This window comes from Callospermophilus lateralis, chromosome X (assembly GCF_048772815.1).
Source record: "Callospermophilus lateralis isolate mCalLat2 chromosome X, mCalLat2.hap1, whole genome shotgun sequence".
Classification (NCBI taxonomy): Eukaryota; Metazoa; Chordata; class Mammalia; order Rodentia; family Sciuridae; genus Callospermophilus; species Callospermophilus lateralis.
In genome coordinates this window covers 84,122,369-84,143,259 of record NC_135325.1, presented here as the reverse complement: position 1 = coordinate 84,143,259, position 20,891 = coordinate 84,122,369, and the positions used below count along the sequence as shown (strand labels likewise).

The window sequence follows — 20,891 nt, the reverse complement described above, 5'->3', positions numbered from 1 at the left end:
TATGTGGAAATATTTTTCCAATACATCAGAATATCTTCTGAGATTTATTTGAAACACTGTATATGAACCAAGTGATAAAATATATTCTTAAGTTTCAGGGACTATGTTTTAACTTTATATCCTGATCTCTTTGTATCTTACAGTTACTAAGAAGGTAGGGCCACAGGGCAAATTGTAAGTCACAAACTGCTCTGTGACTTTTGCTAAGTCACGTAACTTGTCTGAGTCTCTCTCCAGTTACCTCTTCCATAAAATGGGGATAATAATATATAACTTATATGGTAGTTCTTTCTTTAAATATTTATTTTTCAGCTATAGATGGACACAATATCTTTATTTTATGTTTTTTAATGTGGTGCTGAGGATCAAACCCAGTGCCCCATGCATGCTAGGAAATTACAGTACCTCTGAGCCACAACTCCAGCCCCACTTATATGGTAGTTCTAAAGATTGAGTTCATCCATCTAAACACTTAAAATACAGAATAGCATGTGAGAAATATTCAATAAATATTATATATCATTTTGATTATTACCTATCAATGATGAAATGTTACATAAATATTAAATATCAAATATTAAATATTTAAAAAACAGAAATATTAAAGTAGTTGTTGTGTAAAATCTTCCAGTAATTATCTCCCACAGACATACATGTTTAACTGCTACATACCCACCAAACAAGAGGTAAGATACCATAGAGCCTGCTTTAAATATTACAAAACAAAAGACAAATTACATTGAAGATAGCAGAAAGAAACTGTCCACATCACCTTCCTTCAACTTGAAGCAGCATAGCATAGAGACACCTTTCACATAGGGGAGGTAAAAAGATTTATGCTCAGGTCCTAGAACTGAAATCCCAGTCCCAGGCCCACCACAATGATCCCTGGTACAGGCAGAGATCCATAACCCCTCCTGCCAGTATAATACTAACAGACTGAGCCAATGAAACTATGACAGGTAGCAAATAGACTGCTGCCACTACCCTTCCTCATCTTGGGCGGCTGACTGAGGAGCAAGAATTGTAATCTAGTACAAGACTTATCTTGGAGCTCTGTGCAAGGTTTGTCTCAGTGAGACCTAGCAGCATATAGAAACCAACAGCCGTACACCCAGGTAAGAGCTCACAAATAGATCCTACAGATCTGACCTGGCATTAGGCAGAGACCTATGTACTAGCAAAACAGACTCCAGTTTTGGCCTGCACCATGATCATGGTGTAGTGAACCTGTGACATACCCTCCTCCTCCATGATACTATGCAGATCACTGTAGTTGGGAAACCCAGCACATTCCAGCCTAGTGTCAGCTTAGATGGTCAAAGGACTGCTTTCACCAATACTACCCCAATTTTGAAGAGCATAATGATGAGCAATACCCTATTTGCGGGAAGTAGGTCAGCATAATAAGCACTGAACTTTTCCCTGAAACTTATTGTCAGGCTAGTAAAACCTAACACTGGGTAAATCTTAACAATCCCCTGCCCACAGCCTGCCTGCAGGAGGAGCCTCTAGAACAGTTCCAGTGCTGGGGAAGAAACATGACCCCAGTTTGTCAGATTTCTATTCCAACCAGAATCACCTGGTATCTTGTTGTAATGGTATTGGGCCATGAGTCCAACTCAGCAATTGGCAACCCATAGTAACTTGGCCTTACTCCTTCCCTAGTGCTGTGCTGGTTTTAGCAGGCCATAGGATTAGGATATGACACAGCCTGGCATCACTGGTGGCCACAAGTGTGGCACAGGAGCCTGGGAGTAGTTAATCCATAGTGATTCTACCCAGGCTACACAGAATCCCACAATCTATAGCCATGGCTGGTGACTGCTGACTAAGTATCTGGGCTTACCCTGGAACACACTACTCTTTCTAGGTTCATTTTGATTAAATATAGATTTGGGACAAACCTGGGCTTAGATTGCCCTCTAGTGCTGAAATAGCATTAAACACTAATAGTATACTCAAGGCATACCTGGACCTGGGTGCCATCCAGTGATGAAATAGTGGTAATGACTACAGTCTCAGAGAAAAAAAGCAGCCTGCTTAGAATTTCTGGAAGAACAGGTGGAAAGCCAGATTAGGAAGACTGGAATGAATACCTAATTCTTCAATGCATAGACAATATCATGCCAATAAGCATGAAGAGCTTTCAGGAAATCTTGATCTAATCTACTACTCAAAATAAAGCATAAGAAACTGACCAAGCAATGATCAGTATGGGAGAACCCCCAGAGAGCCTGAAGCAACTGTTTTGAGAAAACTCAGTGAACTGGAAGAAAACACAGAAACATTTTAATATTCTAATAGAAAAATTTAAAAATGGGAGTAAATGAATATCAAATAGAATTTCTTGAGCTGAAAAATACACTCAGGGAAATTAAAAACACAACAGAAGGAATTAATAGCACAATAGATTAAACAGAAGAAAGAATCAGTGAGCTCAAAGGCAGGTTGTTTGAAAATACAGTCAGAGGAGAAAAAAGAACAAAGATAAGTGTTGAAGCTTATGGGAACTTTGGGAAACTATTAAAAGAGCAAATATTTGGGCAACTGGGGTCCAAGAGGGAATTGATTATGCCAAAGTGATAGAAATCTTATTCAAATAAATAATAAGAAAAAATGTCCCAAACATAGACAAGTATAGGAAGGTCAAATGTCACCAAATTTCACATAAACAAACTGGATTGGAAGAATTATTGATGTTAAAATATCTACAAAGTCATCTACAGGTTCAGTGGAATCCCTTTCAAAATGCACGCGCACACACACACACACACACACACACACACATACACAAACACCCCAAATACCCAAAGTCATCTTGAATAAAACAGAACAAAACAGGAGGCATTGCACTACCTGACTTCAAAATACATCAAACTATAGTACTCAAAGTAGCATGTTACTAACACACACACACGAGCCAATAGGACAGAATTAAGAGATTACTAGTAAACCCACACATTTATAGACAACTATTTTTGACAAAGGTGCTAAGAATATGCATGGAGAAAAACATAGCCTTTTCAATAAAATTGTATTAGGAAAATTGGATATCCAAATGCAAAAGAATGAAACTAGACTTCTATGTCTCACCAGTTATATAAATCTACTTAAAATAGATTATATATAGAAATGTAAGACCTGAAACTATGTAATAACAAGAAAAAGTGTTTTAGGACATTAGAGTGAAGAGACAAGCTACAGAATGAGAAAACATTTGTAAACTGAATGTCTGACAAGGGGTTGATATCCAGAATATATAAGGAACTCCAAGAATTCAAGAGCAAAAAAAAGTTTGATTGAAAATGGGCAGTAGACCTACATTTCTTTAAAAAAAATAGGAAAAAGGAAGACATAAAAATGGCAATCACGTATTTGGAAAACTGCTCAGTATCATTAATAATCAGGAAAATGTGTATCAAAAACACAACGGTATATCATCTCACTCTAATAAGAATGGTCAATATCAGAAAAGTAAAAACACCAAGTCTTGGTCATGATATGAAGAAAAGAATCTTTATACACTACAGGTGTGAATGTCAATTAGTACAGCCATTATGAAAAACAGTTTGAAGGTTCCTCAAAAGTTAAAAATAAAACTACCATATGATCCAGCAATCCCACTTCTGGAATATTCAAAGGAAATGAAACAGTATGTTGAAGGGACATCTCTATCCCTATGTTCATTACAGCACTAATCACAGTAGCCACGAACTAGGAGAAAAAAAGAAGGATCTATCAACTGATGAACAGATAAAGAAATGTAGCAAATATACACAATGGAAAATTATCCAGCCATAAAAGGAATAGAATCCTGTCAGTTGTGACAACAAGGATGGAACCAGAAATCACTATGTGAATTGAAATAAGCCAGGCACTGAGAGAAAAGTATAAATGATCTCACTCATATGTGGAATCTAAAATGTTAATCTTTTTTTTTGGAGGCGGGGCAGGGAACTAGGATTGTACCCAGGGGTGTTTTACCACTGAGCGGCAACCCCAATCCATTTATTTATTTATTTATTTATTTATTCATTCATTCATTCATTCATAATTTTGAGACAGGGTGTAGCTAAATCACTGAGAGTGGCCTTGAGCTTGATCTCCTAATAATTAAAGATAGAAATGTGGCTACCAGAACCTGGGGAAGGTAAACAGGAATGATGAAAGAGGTAATGTTAATCAATGTGTACCAAGTTATAATTAGATAGGAGCAAGAAGTTCTGATGTAGTATTATTGCATAGTAGTATGATTATAGTAAACAATAAGGTCTTATACATTTCAAAATAACCAGGAGAATGGACTGAGAGTATAGCTCAGTGGTGGAGTTCTTGCCTAACAAGCAGAAGGCCCTGGGTTCAGTCCCCAGCACTGATAAAACCAAAAACAAAACAGCAAAACAAAATAAGTAGAAGAGAGGATTTTTTAATTTTCTCATCACAATTAAATGATAAATGTTTAAGGACATAGATACATTTAACCTGATTTACACATTACATATACATGATGTATACGAGTATCAAAACATCACATTTTGCCCCATTAATTTGTACAATTTTTATGTTTTCATATATCTGTTTAAAAGAAATTTAATAATAAAAGCAAATTTTAAACATTATTATTCTGGAAATGCCTTTTCCGTCTCCATTGTTGCTCTATTTGTAAAAATTGAGTGGTAGCATTTCCCAAGGAATAAATTGCTTTGGTATGTAATGATAACAGTGATGTCTAGAGATGTGAGGAAAAGGGAAGAAATAATTTAGCAGAAAGATACAGAGATGAGATAGAAGAATGAATTTATATGTAAGGAGGCTGATGACCTGGAATTTACCTCAAACTGGTATATCTTGGGCAGGTCAAATTCCCTTCCTCACCTATAAAATTGAAATAAAACCATCTTACTCTCTTTTTGCCTGATCCTTAGCACTAGCACTAAATTTTACAGAAGTGCCAATGATCAAGGCTGGTTCATTACAGAAAAGAGTAGTAATTAATAAAATGGACTCTGGAGCCACACTGCCTTGAATATAAATCAAGTTTTGTTTGCCATGTAACTTTACGTCTAAGCCCCGATTATTTTCTCTATTAAATGCATACAAGAGTATTCTCCATACAGAATTGCATTGAGATTGAAATAAGATGATGCATAAACCAATCTTAACTCAGTGAATGCCACATAATAGTGCTTAATAAATATGAAGGAGAGAAATGATCACATGAAGGATCACACTAGCCAGGCATGATGGCACATGCTTATAATCCCAGGGGCACAGGAAGCTGAGGCAAGAGGATTGAGAATTCAAGATCAGTGTCAGCAAATTAGCAAGGCACTCAACAACTAGTGAGACTCTGTCTCAAAATAAAAAATAAAAAGGGCTAGGGATGTGGCTCAGTGGTTTAGCACCCCTGGGTTCAATCCCAGTGGCCCCCTCCCCAAAAAGGATCACCCTAAATTATAAGTCTATGTATAATAAATATAATGACCCTTTTTAATATGCCACAAGATTGTCTTCATTAAGAAAAAAGTAAAAGGAATATGTCAAAGTGAAGAACATGCTCTTGTGGCTTATTGGTAAATTCCATCATGTATGAACATGTAGAGGCTTCCAAATGTAAAATCACCCAACAGCTGTGGGAGTTAGGGTTTAGGTTTCCCTGTAAACTGAGAGTCAGTGGAATCCTAGAGAAACAACCTACTATAGCTCTTTATGTGTTGTTAGGGTCCAACAATGCATGTAGCATCGGCACACAAATTCTTCTTGGTCACCTCCAGCTGTCATACATAAAAACTGTCAACCTCTGTGGCTCAGAACCGGCATGGACTGTTCAGTCCTGCTACAGGACCACAGGGCAGAATATCATATCTGGACTCATATGGTTGCTCTCGCCTTGTCTACTGGATCCACTATCTGTCCTTGTCTGTCCTATTCTATGCCTAGAAAAGCTGAAGATTATTGACTGTATCTACCATCTTTGCTTCTGATTTCTCTTTGAGTTCAAACTGGGGAGGCAATTAGCAGAAAACCAGAGAGTAGGAGTTAAGAAAGATTAAGGTCTTTATCCTTCTCCCTCCCTCCCTCTTCCACCTTCACATGTTACTCTAAGGCTACAAATCTTGATAGGCCCTCTCTATTTTTCCTAGGTTCCAGTGACATTGATCCTTCCCCTTACCAGTGTAGGCTAGTGGAGTGAAATTTAACAGCCTCCCAGAGTTGGTTCCCTCAACTCTGCCCACATCTCTATAAATAAATATTTCATTCAACTCTCTTCAATTCAACTTTCACACTGAGTGTAGCTTATTTCCAGTTACTAGACCTTATAAGTGTCCATCAATGCTGCATTGGACCCATTTCTCTCCTCTGTATTCACTACAGTGGCTTTTACATTATAGATGATCATAACACCTAATCCTTTCAAGTACTACTTGTAATGATGGGCCTTTCAATTACTAAAAGTAAATAATATTTATATGTCCCCAAATAATTCTTTCATGTATTAATTTAAAGCTTCACTTTTCTTCCCATTTGGTCTTATGAGTTGTGTTAAAGAGAGATTTTGTTTATTTTTAGTTGTTGGGGGAAGTGGGACTGCTTTTGACACCTGCTGATGGAAATGCATGAAAATCAGTGGTATATAGGAGTCAAATGTCTCAGTTACTTGTTGTCAATCCATTGATTATGCTCAGTAAAATATTTAATACCAAAAACTTTTTATATACCCAAAGCCTGCCACAGACTGAGATAAAAAATGAATTTGACACCATGCTGAATTACCTTGTACCAGACAACATCAGGCTCCTGATCAGACTTCTTAAAGTCATCCATGTCTGGACAGGAGATCTCCTTTCTTTTAGTGACTTCAGATTTTTCTAAATAGCGGATTCTGCTATTGTAGCACAGGCCTGATTCATTCTCTGCTACAGTCAAGGACATTGACACCTTCATACAATATGTTGAGTTTCTGTAGGAACAGAAAAATAACAAAATAGTTTTATTGGGTGTTTGCATATTTGTTTGTACTCTATATTTCAAGAGTGTTGACTTTTCCATTTAAGGTTTGCCCCAAAATCAGAAATGACATTAAAACAACACACAGCAATTTTCAACTTCAAACGACACAGTGATATGAAATAAGATGCTAATGTGGACATTGCCAGCCATGAAGTAGCTATAGAGCTATATAGGGGAGTTATAGCCATCTACAGAACTGAAACAAAGTCATACTTTTTTCCAATAGTAAATGGTGCTACACTGAAAATCTAAGTGAAAACTTGTGAGAAAATTTCTATAAATACAGCTAGAGTCATCTCTGCTCTTCCTCCATGGCTAGTCCTTTAGAAGTTATTCAAGAGCTTGTTGAATTTTACCATTGGTTTCTTAGCCAACATTTCCTTTTATAAGATATATACAGAAAACCAGATCAACACACAGAGGACACATGTTAACTTATATACCTTTTTAAGGTGCTTACTGAGACGTACCAAGGATCAAATTTAGGGCTCCCATAAAGAACAAGTCTTAGTAGAGTCAATTTGAATTAATCCACAAATACTCACCATTATAAAAGAATATCAACATTGAATTTTAACATTAGGCCACTTTAGAAATTGACTAACTCATTATGTGAGAGTATTTATGAAATTAAAATTCCACTTTCTTGTAACTTGGTTAGTACCTTCTCAGTAATATGAGCTCAGTAAACATGTTTGATCAATTTATTTAACTAAAAATAAATAAACAAAATTGTATGCCTTCATTTCTGTATGTATACTCCATGAATTTTTCCTACCCAGAGGATGTCAACCACACAGAAGAAAATTGAATTGTGTGGGGAAGGGTTCAGAAGCAACCTGATAAGACTGAGAAGGCGAACTGTAAATCTTGGTAGGAGTGTTGAATTTTACTTTATGGAGGACTTTTCAGGAGTGTATCTGTTCTAAACATAAAGGATACTTGCTGCCAAAAATACAAATTACCAAGGGCAGCTATACCAAAACCAAGTGTTTCTACCAACAAGTAATAATAATCCTATAACAGATGGAATTAGCATGCCAACTGCTAACTTGAAGATGGCCCCAAATGACTGGTGCTATGCATACTATTTATTACTCACTCATTGAAATTCCTATATCTCAAAACACAGGAGGACAGACAGCTGTGTGCATTGGGCTTATAAACTAACATAATCAAAATGACTCCTACTTGTTTCTAGTGAAGTTAATTAGCAAGCACCCCTGACTATGTCATGTGAGAAGAATGCTGTGAAAGCACTCTAATTTAGATGTTCAGAGGCAACCCAATACACTAGGTAGATTGTAGGATATTGCTTTTCTCTCTTCCTAATGTAGAACCCAAACAACATGAGTTATGCCCACTAGGATCAAATGAAAGAAATTCATATACTCTTGTCAAGTTTTGGATAACCTCTTTAAATGCTATAAAATTAAAGGCACTATTATGATAAAATGTCAGGAGAGAATAAAGCGGAGTTTAATCAATTTAATTCTTTTTGACTATGATTTCAATAGTTTTGTCATAAATAATTCCAAACTCTCTTGTTTCCAACAAAGCAATACATGATCTGGTTCAACACTGCACTCTTTTCTTCATTCATTAAGGTACAGTCACAATGGCATTTTTCTCTGTTTCTTGAACACGTTATACAAACCATAGGCCTTTATACTTGCTCTTCTCTCTGCTCTTCTAACATTTGTTTATTTCATAAATGTAAGTTAATTAGGACAAATAATTTCTTGCTCTTATTTATGACTCTATCTCTGGAATATAAATGATTAACTAATAGATGCTCAGTAGATGTTTGTTAGTTAAATTAGTAAGCACTAAGTGGTATTTGTTTAACAGATATGTTATCTCTGCTGTACTTTAGCAACAATGCCATATGGTTCAAACATCCTAATTCAGATTCAGTTATATGACTATCTGAATATCAAATTCCTAGATCTATGACCTAGATAGTTTTCAGGTATTCTTGAAAATATTAATGTAAAAAGTAGTCAAGTTTTGTACATCTGCATATTGGCAAAGAATGGAGTATATTGGCTGTATCTGGGAGACAAAGAGGACTAGAGCAGTGGCAGTGGGTAGAGGGAAGGTAAATGTTCACATGGTTTAAAAGGTGTGAACACAGAAGGAAAAGAAATGCTTCTGCTGGATATCCAAAGTATTCTGAACACTTTTTGATGTTACAAACTTTAAACATATCTGCTCCATGGCATTTATCCATGCAGATGAAGAGATTTATTTGTTAAATATATTCCCCTTCTTATACTATACCCCCATGGAAAGAGAACTGTTCACCAGAGGTCTCAATAATAGAAAGAATAGGTAGAATGTCCAAAGTTCAGAAAGAAGCTCCCTATAAAATGCATTTATCCCTTTGGAAGAAAATAAGGTTGACTAAAGTAAAGGATAATTCTAATACAGTGCTTTCTTTTTAAAATGTTTTTTAGTTGTAGATGAACGCCAATACCTTTATTTTATTCATTTATTTACTTTTTATGTGGTGCTAAGGATTGAACCCAGTACTTCACACATGCTAGGTAAGAGCTCTACCACTGAGCTATAACCCCAGCCCATATAGTGGTTTCTTAACTCAGAATTAAGCTTTCAACTAAGACACACTGTGTTTAACTAGCTCTGTGACCTCAGACAAGTTATTTAACTCTGTTTCCTCACCTGGAAACTGAGAAGTTCTTTACGATGACTCCATTAGAAATGGAAGAAAGGGGGTCCTTTTATTATCTGACTATGAGCAAAAATAGATGCATATTCTTAACTGGAATGATTATAATGTATAACCACATATTAAAATAATATGTGGAAAATAAATAATATAGTATTGGCATATAGTAGGTATTCAATAAACTGAAGCCATAATTGGAATTGTTGGTATTGCTAGCATTGCTATGTATATTGCTAATAAATAATAATTTTGATTTATATGTTATAATAACCATGAACAATCACCAATATATTTAAAAAAATAACAACACTGGCAGTACTATGTTAAGAAAGGCCACTGGGTTAGGAATGCTACTTGACAGGAAAAGTACAAAAGAGGTCAGTTGGCAAGGTAGCTAATACCAGAGGATTCTGCTGGTCTGAAAGGATAAAAATATTACACTGACTTAGGCAGGAAGAAACCCCCAGGTACAACAAGTACTACAAGGCCAGGACGTTGGAAGTCAAAAGGTTAATAAAGTTCCATTTATCTTCTGGAAACATCTTAGACCAGTGTCTACTACTATAAAGCCCAGATCCCCAGACATGTTTTCAGGCACAAGACAGGAGACTCTCTTATGTGTCATTGTCCAACCCTTTCAAAGTACAAATGATGCAGGTCATGCCAGCCTCACTTGCATTAACTTGAAATGGTGATAAGGGGTTAAAGGGGAAAATGTTTCTGTGTTCTCTAATCCTTAACCTTCCATGAACAACCTTAGCCTGGGGCTCTCCATATATTTACTCCCACTCTACTGGCATATGAACAGTAGACAACAAATTGCTTGTTAACCCTTGAACAAGCTCTAATATGAAGTTGTTGATGATGACCAAGATCCTAGAATTCAAAGACAAAGCCTAGTTTGAGTCCTGCTGTCACTATTGCTGACCTAGTAAAAGTATGATCAAGACTGCCTGACAGACTGAGACTCAGGTTGATTTTTATTAGTCATGTAATCCAGCTCTGGCACAGTTCCCATTAACAATCTTGCATTATTTAGATTTTATTTTGAAAAATGCCCCTGGCCAGTTCTATTTAAAATGTTTCCCGCAACTAAGACCCCAAAAAATGTTACTTTTCTTTCATTAGGTACAATTACAGCTATGTAAGTTTGAGGAGGTAGATTGACAAATGTGCAAGAATGGGGATTGTATTTTTTTTCTCTCTCCCCTACATAACCTGAGAGGACAAGGAACACATTAAGACTTAAAGTAAGCAAAGGGTCATCCCAGTGATATTGTGGAAACAACTCGCAATTACTTTCATTTATAATATTTTCAAGTAGAGTTCTCCCTCAATATCCAGGGAAGATTGGCTTTAGGACCAACAATTCCCGTGGACACATAAATCTCCAGATGCTCAAGTCTTTTATAGAAAATGGCATCGAATTTGTGAATAAACTATGTATATCCTCCCATATACTTTAAATAATCAATAAATTCATCATACTACCTAATAAAATATAAATACTAGGTAAATTGTTATGTTACATTGTGTAGTGAATAATGACAAGAAAAATCTGTACATGTTAGATACAAATATAATTATTTTATTTCCTATTATTTTTGATCCATGGCTGGTTGAATTCATAGATGTTAAATCCACAAATATAAAAAGTCAACTGTGGGCTTGGATTGTGGCTCAATGGTAGAATGCTTGCCTAGCATGAGTGAGGCACAAGATTCAATTCTCAGCACCGCATATAAATGAACAACATAAAGTCCATTGACAACTAAAAAATATATTTTTAAAAACGTCAACTATCTTCATATCTATTATCATATTTAATTCTGCCAACATCCATGAAAACAAACAGGGTAAATCACCTAACAATTGTAAACCGAACAAGCAACTTAATCCAGCTAATGACCTGGTCAGTGGTTTAGAGTCAATGTTTCCAACTAGTAGTCACAGGGGTCCTCAGAACTTGATGCTAATATTAGTTAAGAGTGGTGGCACATGCCTGTAATCCCAACAGCTCTGGAGGCTGAGGCAGGAGTGTAAAGGCGCTAAGCAACTGAGTGAGACTCTGTCTCTAAATAAAATATAAAATAGGGCTAGGGACGCAGCTCAGTAGCAGACTGCCCTGAGTTCAGTCGTCAGAAACCCCCCCTCCCCAAAAAAAGAGAGAAGCTAACTTGAGGTTATCCATGCCAATGTGGACAATATGAAGAAAGAAACGCAGATGACTAAAGATAACATCTGAAGAATAGTTGTTAATGTGCACAGGAAAATAATTTGTAAATTTTTGAAAAAAAAATCAGTTATGATTCCAAAGGTTTAATGTTAGCTATTTTAGAGTGTAATTTATATCTTTTCTTCCACAGAAATTTCTAAGGGAAATTTTTCATCAATTTTGTGTTCTTGGGGCAAGAGAATCAGAGGCAAGCCTCAGGATTTAAAACATACATGAGGGCCCAGACACATGCCTGTGTGGTAGGCAGACCACCCCAACTGGAGGAGGGCCCAGCCGCCCGCCTCTGCGGTCACCTGACCGAGCTCTGGACAAACATAAGGTCTCCTCAACAACCGCCCCCCCCTGCCCTCATCAAACACCTTATGAGAAAAATGGATGGAACTCATCTTGGAAAATCCCAAAAACTCTTAAAACTCATCAACCAGTGGGTGTGGCTACCAGCTCAGTTCTGCAGCGGATCAGGAGCCTGGTTTATATCTCAGAGAATAAGAGTAGAGAGGCCACAGGTAGAAGCTCAAGTCTTCTCACAATGGCTACCACCACCACCCTGAACCCAGAGACTCAAGCTAGGAATAGACAACGCCACATACTGGAAGAAAAGAAAACAAAGTTCTGAGAGATATTTATTTTTTCTTTCTTTTTTTTTCTTTTTTCTTTCTTTCGCTTCTCCCTCTCTTTAAACCATTCATCCAGTCTCCTCTACCCTTCCCCCTCTGGTCCTCACAACCTCAACATATGTGAAACCAAGAATTGTGCATGAAAATGGTCTTTAATAACTGAATCACCAGAATAATATAATATAGAGGAATTGCATATGCCCCACCTCCCTCCCCCCTTTTATTTCTTTTCTTTTTTCTAATTTTTCTCTTATTTTCTTTTTCCCGCTCTCGTTTTTCTCCTTCTTTCCTTGTTATTTGTTTTTCTCCTTCTTACTCCCTCTATCCCACTTGCAACCCCCTATATTTTACTATTTATAAGTAGAGTAATCTTATAAATACAGATAGGAATTTGAATCTAGATATTCTTCCATAAATTACCCATCTATTAGTTAGAACTCTCCAAAGATACTAAGTTAGATTAACCTCATACCCTCACTCCTTTCCCCTAAATATAATATTCTACACCTGATATTCAGTTTTCTTCATGCTACCAGAAATGGTATGCCTTTCATGAATCTAATGACTATATTTTTGAATGATTATTGAAACCAACATTTGTAGACATAGAGACTAGCTATAAATGTAGTAATAAGGAAAACATGTGCTTGGATAATGTACTATTGATATTGGGAACTATTAACATTGTCTTTCTCCACAAAAGAAAGACTTTGGAACTATACAAGAGCAATATAAATATATAGGGGGGAAAATCAATAACAACAGTTTCACAAAGCTGGAAAGAAACATGAGCAGTATGAAAAGACAAGGAAAGAAAGGACCAAAAGCAATGCAGGTCAACTCAACTTTAGAAGAGGTAATATCTGCAGCAGATGGAATGTCAGATAAAGAGTTCAGGATATACATGCTTCAGATGATTTGGAGTCTCAAGGAAGACATTAGACAGCAAAATCAGACAATGAAAGATCACTTTAACAATGAATAACATAAACAAATCCAAGAAGCAAAAGATCAACTATACAGGGAGATAGAGGTTATAAAAAAAAACAAACAGAAATCCTGGAAATGCAGGAAGCAATAAACCAAATTAAAAACTCAAATGAGAGTATTACTAGCAGAGTAGAACACTTAGAAGACAGAACATCAGACAATAAAGACAAAGTATTTCAACTAGAAAAAAACATAGACAGCTCAGCAAAACTGTTAAGAAACCATGAGCAGAATATCCAAGAAATATGGGATAACATAAAGAGACCAAACTTAAGAGTGATTGGGATACAGTAAGGTATAGAGGTCCAAACCAATGTAATAAGCAATCTGTTCAATGAAATAATACAAGAAAACTTCCCAGACTTGAAGAATGAATCAGAATTCCAAATCCTAGAAGCCTACAGGATGCCGAATGTGCAAAATCACAAGAGATCCACACCTAGACACATTATAATGAAGATGCCCAACATACAGAATAAGGAGAGAATTTTAAAAGCTACAAGAGAAAGGAAACAGATTACATTTAGGGGTAAACCAATCAGGTTAACGGCTGATCTTTCAACACAGACTCTGAAAGCTAGAAGATCCTGGAACAACATATTTCAAACGCTGAAAGAAAATGGGTTCCAACTAAGAATCGTGTATCCAGTGAAATTAAGCTTCAGGATGGAAGATGAAATTAAAACCTTCCACAATAAACAAAAGTTAAAAGAATCTGTAGCTAGAAAACGAGCGCTTCAAAACATCCTTGGCAAAACATTACATGAAGAGGAAATGAAAAATAACAATGAAAATCAACAGTGGGAGTTAGTACATTAAAGGAAAAACTATTCAAAGAGGAAAAACAAATCATGTTAAGTAATAAAAATAAACAAATATAGCTGGAAGTACAAACCATATCTCAATAGTAACCCTAAATGTTAATCACTTAAACTCATCAATCAAGTGACACAGGCTAGTAGAATTGATCAAAAAAAAAAAAAAACATCCAACAATATGCTGCCTGTGGGAGACGCATCTGATAGGAAAGACATACATAGACTGAAGGTGAAAGGTTGGGAAAAATCGTATCACTCATATGGACCTCAGAAGCAAGCAGGAGTGTCCATAGTCATATCAAATAAAATAGACTTCAAGCCAAAGTTAATCAAAAGGGATAAAGAAGGATACTACATACTGCTCAAGGGAACCACACACCAAAAGACATAACAATCATTAATATATATTCCCCAAACAATGGTGTAGCTATGTTCATCAAACAAACTCTTCTCAAGTTCAAGAGTCAAATAGAACACAATACAATAATTATGGGAGACTTCAACACACCTCTCTCACCACTGGACAGATCTTCCAAACAAAAGTTGAATAAAGAAACTATAGAACTCAATAATACAGGTAATAACCTAGACTTAATTGACATATATAGAATGTACCACCCAACATCAAGCAGTTACACTTTATTCTCAGCAGCACATGGATCCTTCTCAAAAATGGATCATATATTATGTCATAGGGCAACTCTTAGAAATTATAAAGGAGTAGAGATAATACCATGCATCCTTTCTGATCATAATGGAATGAAACTGGAAATCAACAATAAAAGAAGGAAGAAAAAATCCTATATCACTTGGAGAATGAACAATATGTTACTGAATGATCAATGGGCTACAGAAGACATCAAGGAGGAAATTAAAAAATTCTTAGAGATAAATTTAAACACAGACACAACATATCAGAATCTATGGGACACAATGAAAGCAGTTCTAAGAGGAAAGTTCATTGCTTGGAGTTCATTCCTTAAAAAAAGAAAGAAAAAACAACAAATAAATGATCTCACACTTCATCTCAAAACCCTAGAAAAAGAAGAGCAAAGCAACAGCAAAAGTAGTAGAAGGCAAGAAATAATTAAAATCAGAGCAGAAATCAATGAAATTGAAACAAAAGAAACAATCGAAAAAATTGACAAAACTAAAAGTTGGTTCTTTGAAAAAATAAATAAGATTGACAGAGCTAATGAAGAGGAGAGAGAACTCAAATTACTAGCATACGGGATGAAAAAGGCAATATCACAACAGACACTACAGAAATACAGAAGATAATTAGAAATTATTTTGAAACCTTATACTCCAATAAAATAGAAGATAGTGAAGGCATCGATAAATTTCTTAATTCATATGATCTGCCCAGATTGAGTCAGGAGGATATACACAACCTAAGCAGACCAATATCAATTGAGGAAATAGAAGAAGCCATCAAAAGACTACCAACCAAGAAAAGCCCAGGACTGGATGGGTATACAGCAGAGTTTTACAAAACCTTTAAAGAAGAACTAAAACCAATACTTTTCAAGCTATTTCAGGAAATAGAAAAAGAGGGAGAACTTCCAAATTCATTCTATGAGGCCAACATTACCCTGATTCCTAAACCAGACAAAGATACTTCAAAGAAAGAAAACTACAGACCAATATCTCTAATGAACATAAATGCAAAAATCCTTAATAAAATTCTGGCAAATTGGATACAAAAACATATCCAAAACATCATGCATCATGATCAAGTAGGATTCATCCCTGGGATGCAAGGCTGGTTCAATATACGGAAATCAATAAATGTTATTCACCACATCAATAGACTTAAAGATAAGAACCATATGATCATCTCGATAGATGCAGAAAATGCATTTGACAAAGTACAGCATCCCTTTATGTGCAAAACACTAGAAAAACTAGGGATAATAGGAACATACCTCAACATTGTAAAAGCTATCTATGATAAGCCTCAGGCTAGCATCATTCTGAATGGAGAAAAACTGAAGGCATTCCCTCTAAAATCTGGAACAAGACAGGGATGCCCTCTCTCACCACTTCTGTTCAATATAGTTCTTGAAACAGTGGCCAGAGCAATTAGACAGACGAAAGAAATTAAAGGCATAAAGATAGGAAAAGAATAACTTAAATTATCACTATTTGCAGATGACATGATCCTATACCTAGCAGAACCAAAAGGTTCTACCAAGAAACTTCTAGAGCTAGTAAATGAATTCAGCAAAGTGGCAGGATATAAAATCCACATGCATAAATCAAAGGTATTTCTGTATATCAGTGACAAATCCTCTGAAATGGTAATGAGAACAACCACTCAATTCACAATATCCTCAAAAAAAAAATACTTGGGAATCAACCTAACAAAAGAGGTGAAAGAACTATACAATGAAAACTACAGAACCCTAAAGAGAGAAATAGAAGAAGACCTTAGAAGGTCGAAAGATACACCTTGTTCATGGATAGGCAGAACTAATATCATTAAAATGGCAATATTACCAAAAGTACTCTAGAGGTTTAATGCAATGCCAATCAAAATCCCAACGGCATTCCTCGCAGAAATAGAAAAAGCAATCATGAAATTCATATGGAAAAATAAAAGACCCAGAATAGCAAAAGCAATTCTAAACAGGAAGAGTGAAACTGGCGGTATAGTGACACCAGATTTTAAACTATACTACAGAGCAATAGTAACAAAAACAGCATGGTACTGGTACCAAAACAGGCAGGTAAACCAATGGTACAGAATAGATGACACAGACACCAATCCACAAAATTACAACTACCTTATATTAGACAAAGGTGCCAAAAGCATGCAATGGAGGAAGGATAGCATCTTCAACAAATGGTGCTGGGAGAACTGGAAAAACATATGCAACAAAATGAAATTAAATCCCTTTCTCTCACCTTGCACAAAAGTTAACTCAAAATGGATCAAGGAGCTAGGAATCAAACCAGAAACTCTGCATCTAATAGAAGAAAAAGTTGGCCCTAATCTCCATCTCGTGGGGTCGGGCTCCAAATTCCTTAATAGGACACCTATAGCACAAGAGTTAAAATCAAGAATCAACAAATAGGACATATTAAAACTAAAAAATTTTTTCTCAGCAAGAGAAACAATAAGAGAGGTAAATAGGAAGCCTATGTCCTGGGAACAAATATTTACCTCTCACACTTCATATAGAGCTCTAATCTCCAGAGTATACAAAGAACTCAAAAAGTTAAACAACAAGAAAACAAATAACCCTATCAACAAATGGGCCAAGGATCTGAACAGACACTTCTCAGAGGAGGATATACAATCAATCAACAAATACACGAAAAAATGCTCACCATCTCTAGCAGTCAGAGAAATGCAAATTTAAACCACTCTAAGATACCATCTTACTCCAGTAAGAATGGCAGCCATTATGAAGTCAAATAATAACAAGTGCTGGAGAGGATGTGGGGAAAAGGGTACACTTGTACATTGCTGGTGGGACTGCAAATTGGTTCAGCCAATTTGGAAAGCAGTATGGAGATTCCTTTGAAAGCTGGGAATGGAACCCCCATTTGACCCAGCTATTCCCTTTCTCGGACTATACCCAAAAGACCTAAAAATAGCATATAACAGGGACATAGCTACATCAATGTTCATAGCAGCACAATTCACAATAGCTAGACTGTGGAACCAACCCAGATGCCCTTCAATAGATGAATGGATAAAAAAATGTGGCATTTATACACAATGGAATATTACTCAGCACTAAAAAATAACAAAATCATGGCATTTGCAGGGAAATGGATGGCATTAGAACAGATTATGCTAAGTGAAGCTAGCCAATCCCTAAAAAACAAACGCAGAATGTCTTCTTTGATATAAGGAGGGCGACTCAAAACAGAGCAGGGAGGAAGAGCATAAGAAGAAGATTACCATTATATAGGGATGAGAGGATGCGTGATAATGGGAGAGAGAAAGGGAATTGCACAGAAGATGGTAGGACACCCTCATGGTTATGCAAAATTACATATAAGATGGTGTGAGGGGGAAGAAAAAAGAGAGAGAAACGTGTCACAGTAGATTGGGTAGAAAGAGGTGATGGGAGGAGAGGGGAGGGGAGGGGGGATAGGAAAGGTAGCACAATACAATACACACTAGTATGGCCCTGTGTATAAACGTGGCTGTATAACCAATGTGATCCTGCAATCTGTACACGTGGAAAAATAAGATTATGTACCCCATTTTAATCAAATGTATGATATGTCAAGATCATTGTGATGTTCTGAGCAACTAATAAAAAAATAAAACATACATGAAAAATCAGAATGTCCCTAACTCCCATCTATAAACATGTTTATACTATAAAATGTAAATTTTTATTTCAGAGTTTATGTGAATTTATTGTAACATCACAGATAATCTAGTAAAAATCTATATAAATTAGAGAATTTTTTCATACCTAAAAGCAGAAGCCCTAGATAAAATGCCTGAGGATACTGTTGAAACTTTTGTAACTGATTCCTGCCATAGTCTTATATTCACTTCAAAATACTTCCCTTGCAAATTCCAGAAGCATTTAATGAACAGCAAACTAAAATAAACTTTACTTTTTGACATTTTAAAACTGTGAATTGACTGTTATACATAACTATCAATCATTTTGCCCTTGTTAGATGAGACTACATTCCTCAAACAAAAGCTATTAACTAATATTGTAGCAAATTCAGGGAAGAGAAACAAATGAATAATAAAAAAAAATCTCAGGTACTTTGATGATCTTTATTTCTCAAAAAATCATTAGAAAAATAAAACGTTTTAATGAAAAATATCTCTAAACTTGTGGAAAGGGAAAATTTCAGACTACTGCAAAAATAACAATATAAAATTACAAGCAAATAATTTTAATGCACTAAAAAGCCAGAAAGGCCAAAACTGGTTGATTTATTAACATCATTATCTAAGAAGAATGACAAACCTGTAGAATCATTCAAATGACATTTTACCAGGTATTTACTGTGTGCTGTACTGATTATATACATTGAAAAGTAGATGTAAACCTAATACAAGAATGAAAATATTTATGCTACTTTTTTCCCACCCTTTCACCTTCAGTCTGTGCATGTCTTTTCCTGTGAGATGAGTCTCTTGAAGGCAATATATATCTGGGTCTTCATTTTAATTCCAATCTGTCAGTCTATGTTGTTTAGTTGATGAATTTAGGCCATCCATATTCAGGGTTATTATTGAAATATAATTTGTATTCCCAGACATTTTGGGTTATTTTTGGTTTTTAACTTAACTTGGTTTCTCTTTTGAGTGGCCTTTCTGAACAATAAATGTGGGGGAACAGGCACACTCATACATTGCTGGTGGGACTACAAATTGGTGCAACCAATCTGGAAAGCAGCATGGAGAAACTGGAATGGAACCACTGTTGAGACCCACAGCGGAAGGGGCCCCAGCAAACTTCCAGCTGCCAGCAAACTTCCAGCTGCCAGCTGATGATTGGCTCACAGTGGCCCCAGCAAACTTCTAGCTGCCAACTGATTGACTCCTCTGCGGTGATGCTCATTGGGCTGTTTCCCTGCCCTTTCAGACCACGGAGCTGCTCATTGGGGGACTTTTTTTTGCCTCCACCCACATGACCCAGCCAATCGGCCTCAAGAGCAGGAGGAGTGGGGGAGGTTGAGAGGCTTGTGGGAAGCCGGTGGTGGCAGTTGGGCTCTGAGGGAATTCCTAAAGAGCTGTGTGGTGTGGTGTGTGTGTTCTAAAAATAAAGTTCATTTCTTTTGACAAGTGGCTCCTGAATTGTGCCCAGCCAGACTGCAGCATTTGGTGACCCGTTCGGGGAATGAACCTGAGATCTTGGCGTTATCAGCACCAACAGATAGTTCACAATACATACAAGTGATACATAGTCCAGGCAAGTTCTGCAAGCAGTTCAGTGATGGCTCCTTTTGGAAAAATTGTACCACCGATGACACCATCAGCAAAAATACCCCAACACTACCACAAGTCGCTGCACCAACGATTCGCTTGCTCATAAGCCAGTTGTTTTATTAATGGCATTGCTTGTTCTGTATTCCCCAAAAACTCTGGTAGCTGTTTGAATAAGCCTATCTACAAATTCAGCGTAAGGTTCATTAGCTCCTTGTATTACCTTAGATAATTGATCTTTTAAACCTCCATGTCCTTGTAAAGTCTTCCATGCCCTAACCGCATCTACAGCAATTTGTGAGTATATGCCAGGATCATATGCAATTTGTTGCTGCTGATCCTCATAAGATCCCTTTCCTAACAACATATCTAGATTTCTCTGAGGATAACCAGCTGCTGCATTTCGCCTAGCTGTCTCCTTGTAAAATTCCTCATTGGCAACCTTCCAAAACAGGTATTGTCCTCCATTTAGCACAGCTTTACACATATTAGCCCAATCTGCTGGCATCATGTTCAAGTTCAATCTGGAAAGCAGCATGGAGAAACTGGAATGGAACCACTATTGGGGAAATTAAAATGGAACCACTATTTGACCCAGCTATCC

The 20,891-nt window shown here is 36.4% G+C and overlaps 1 protein-coding gene across 1 annotated transcript in view; it reads right to left on the bottom strand.

Moving 5' to 3' along the window:
* Positions 1-20,891, bottom strand: part of Il1rapl2 (interleukin 1 receptor accessory protein like 2) — a 532,521-nt gene that overhangs the window by 480,549 nt on the left and 31,081 nt on the right. The window contains exon 4 of the mRNA XM_077106474.1: positions 6,778-6,964. Within this exon, the coding sequence (XP_076962589.1) occupies positions 6,778-6,964 (187 nt within the window). The remainder of the gene's footprint in view (positions 1-6,777; positions 6,965-20,891) is intronic.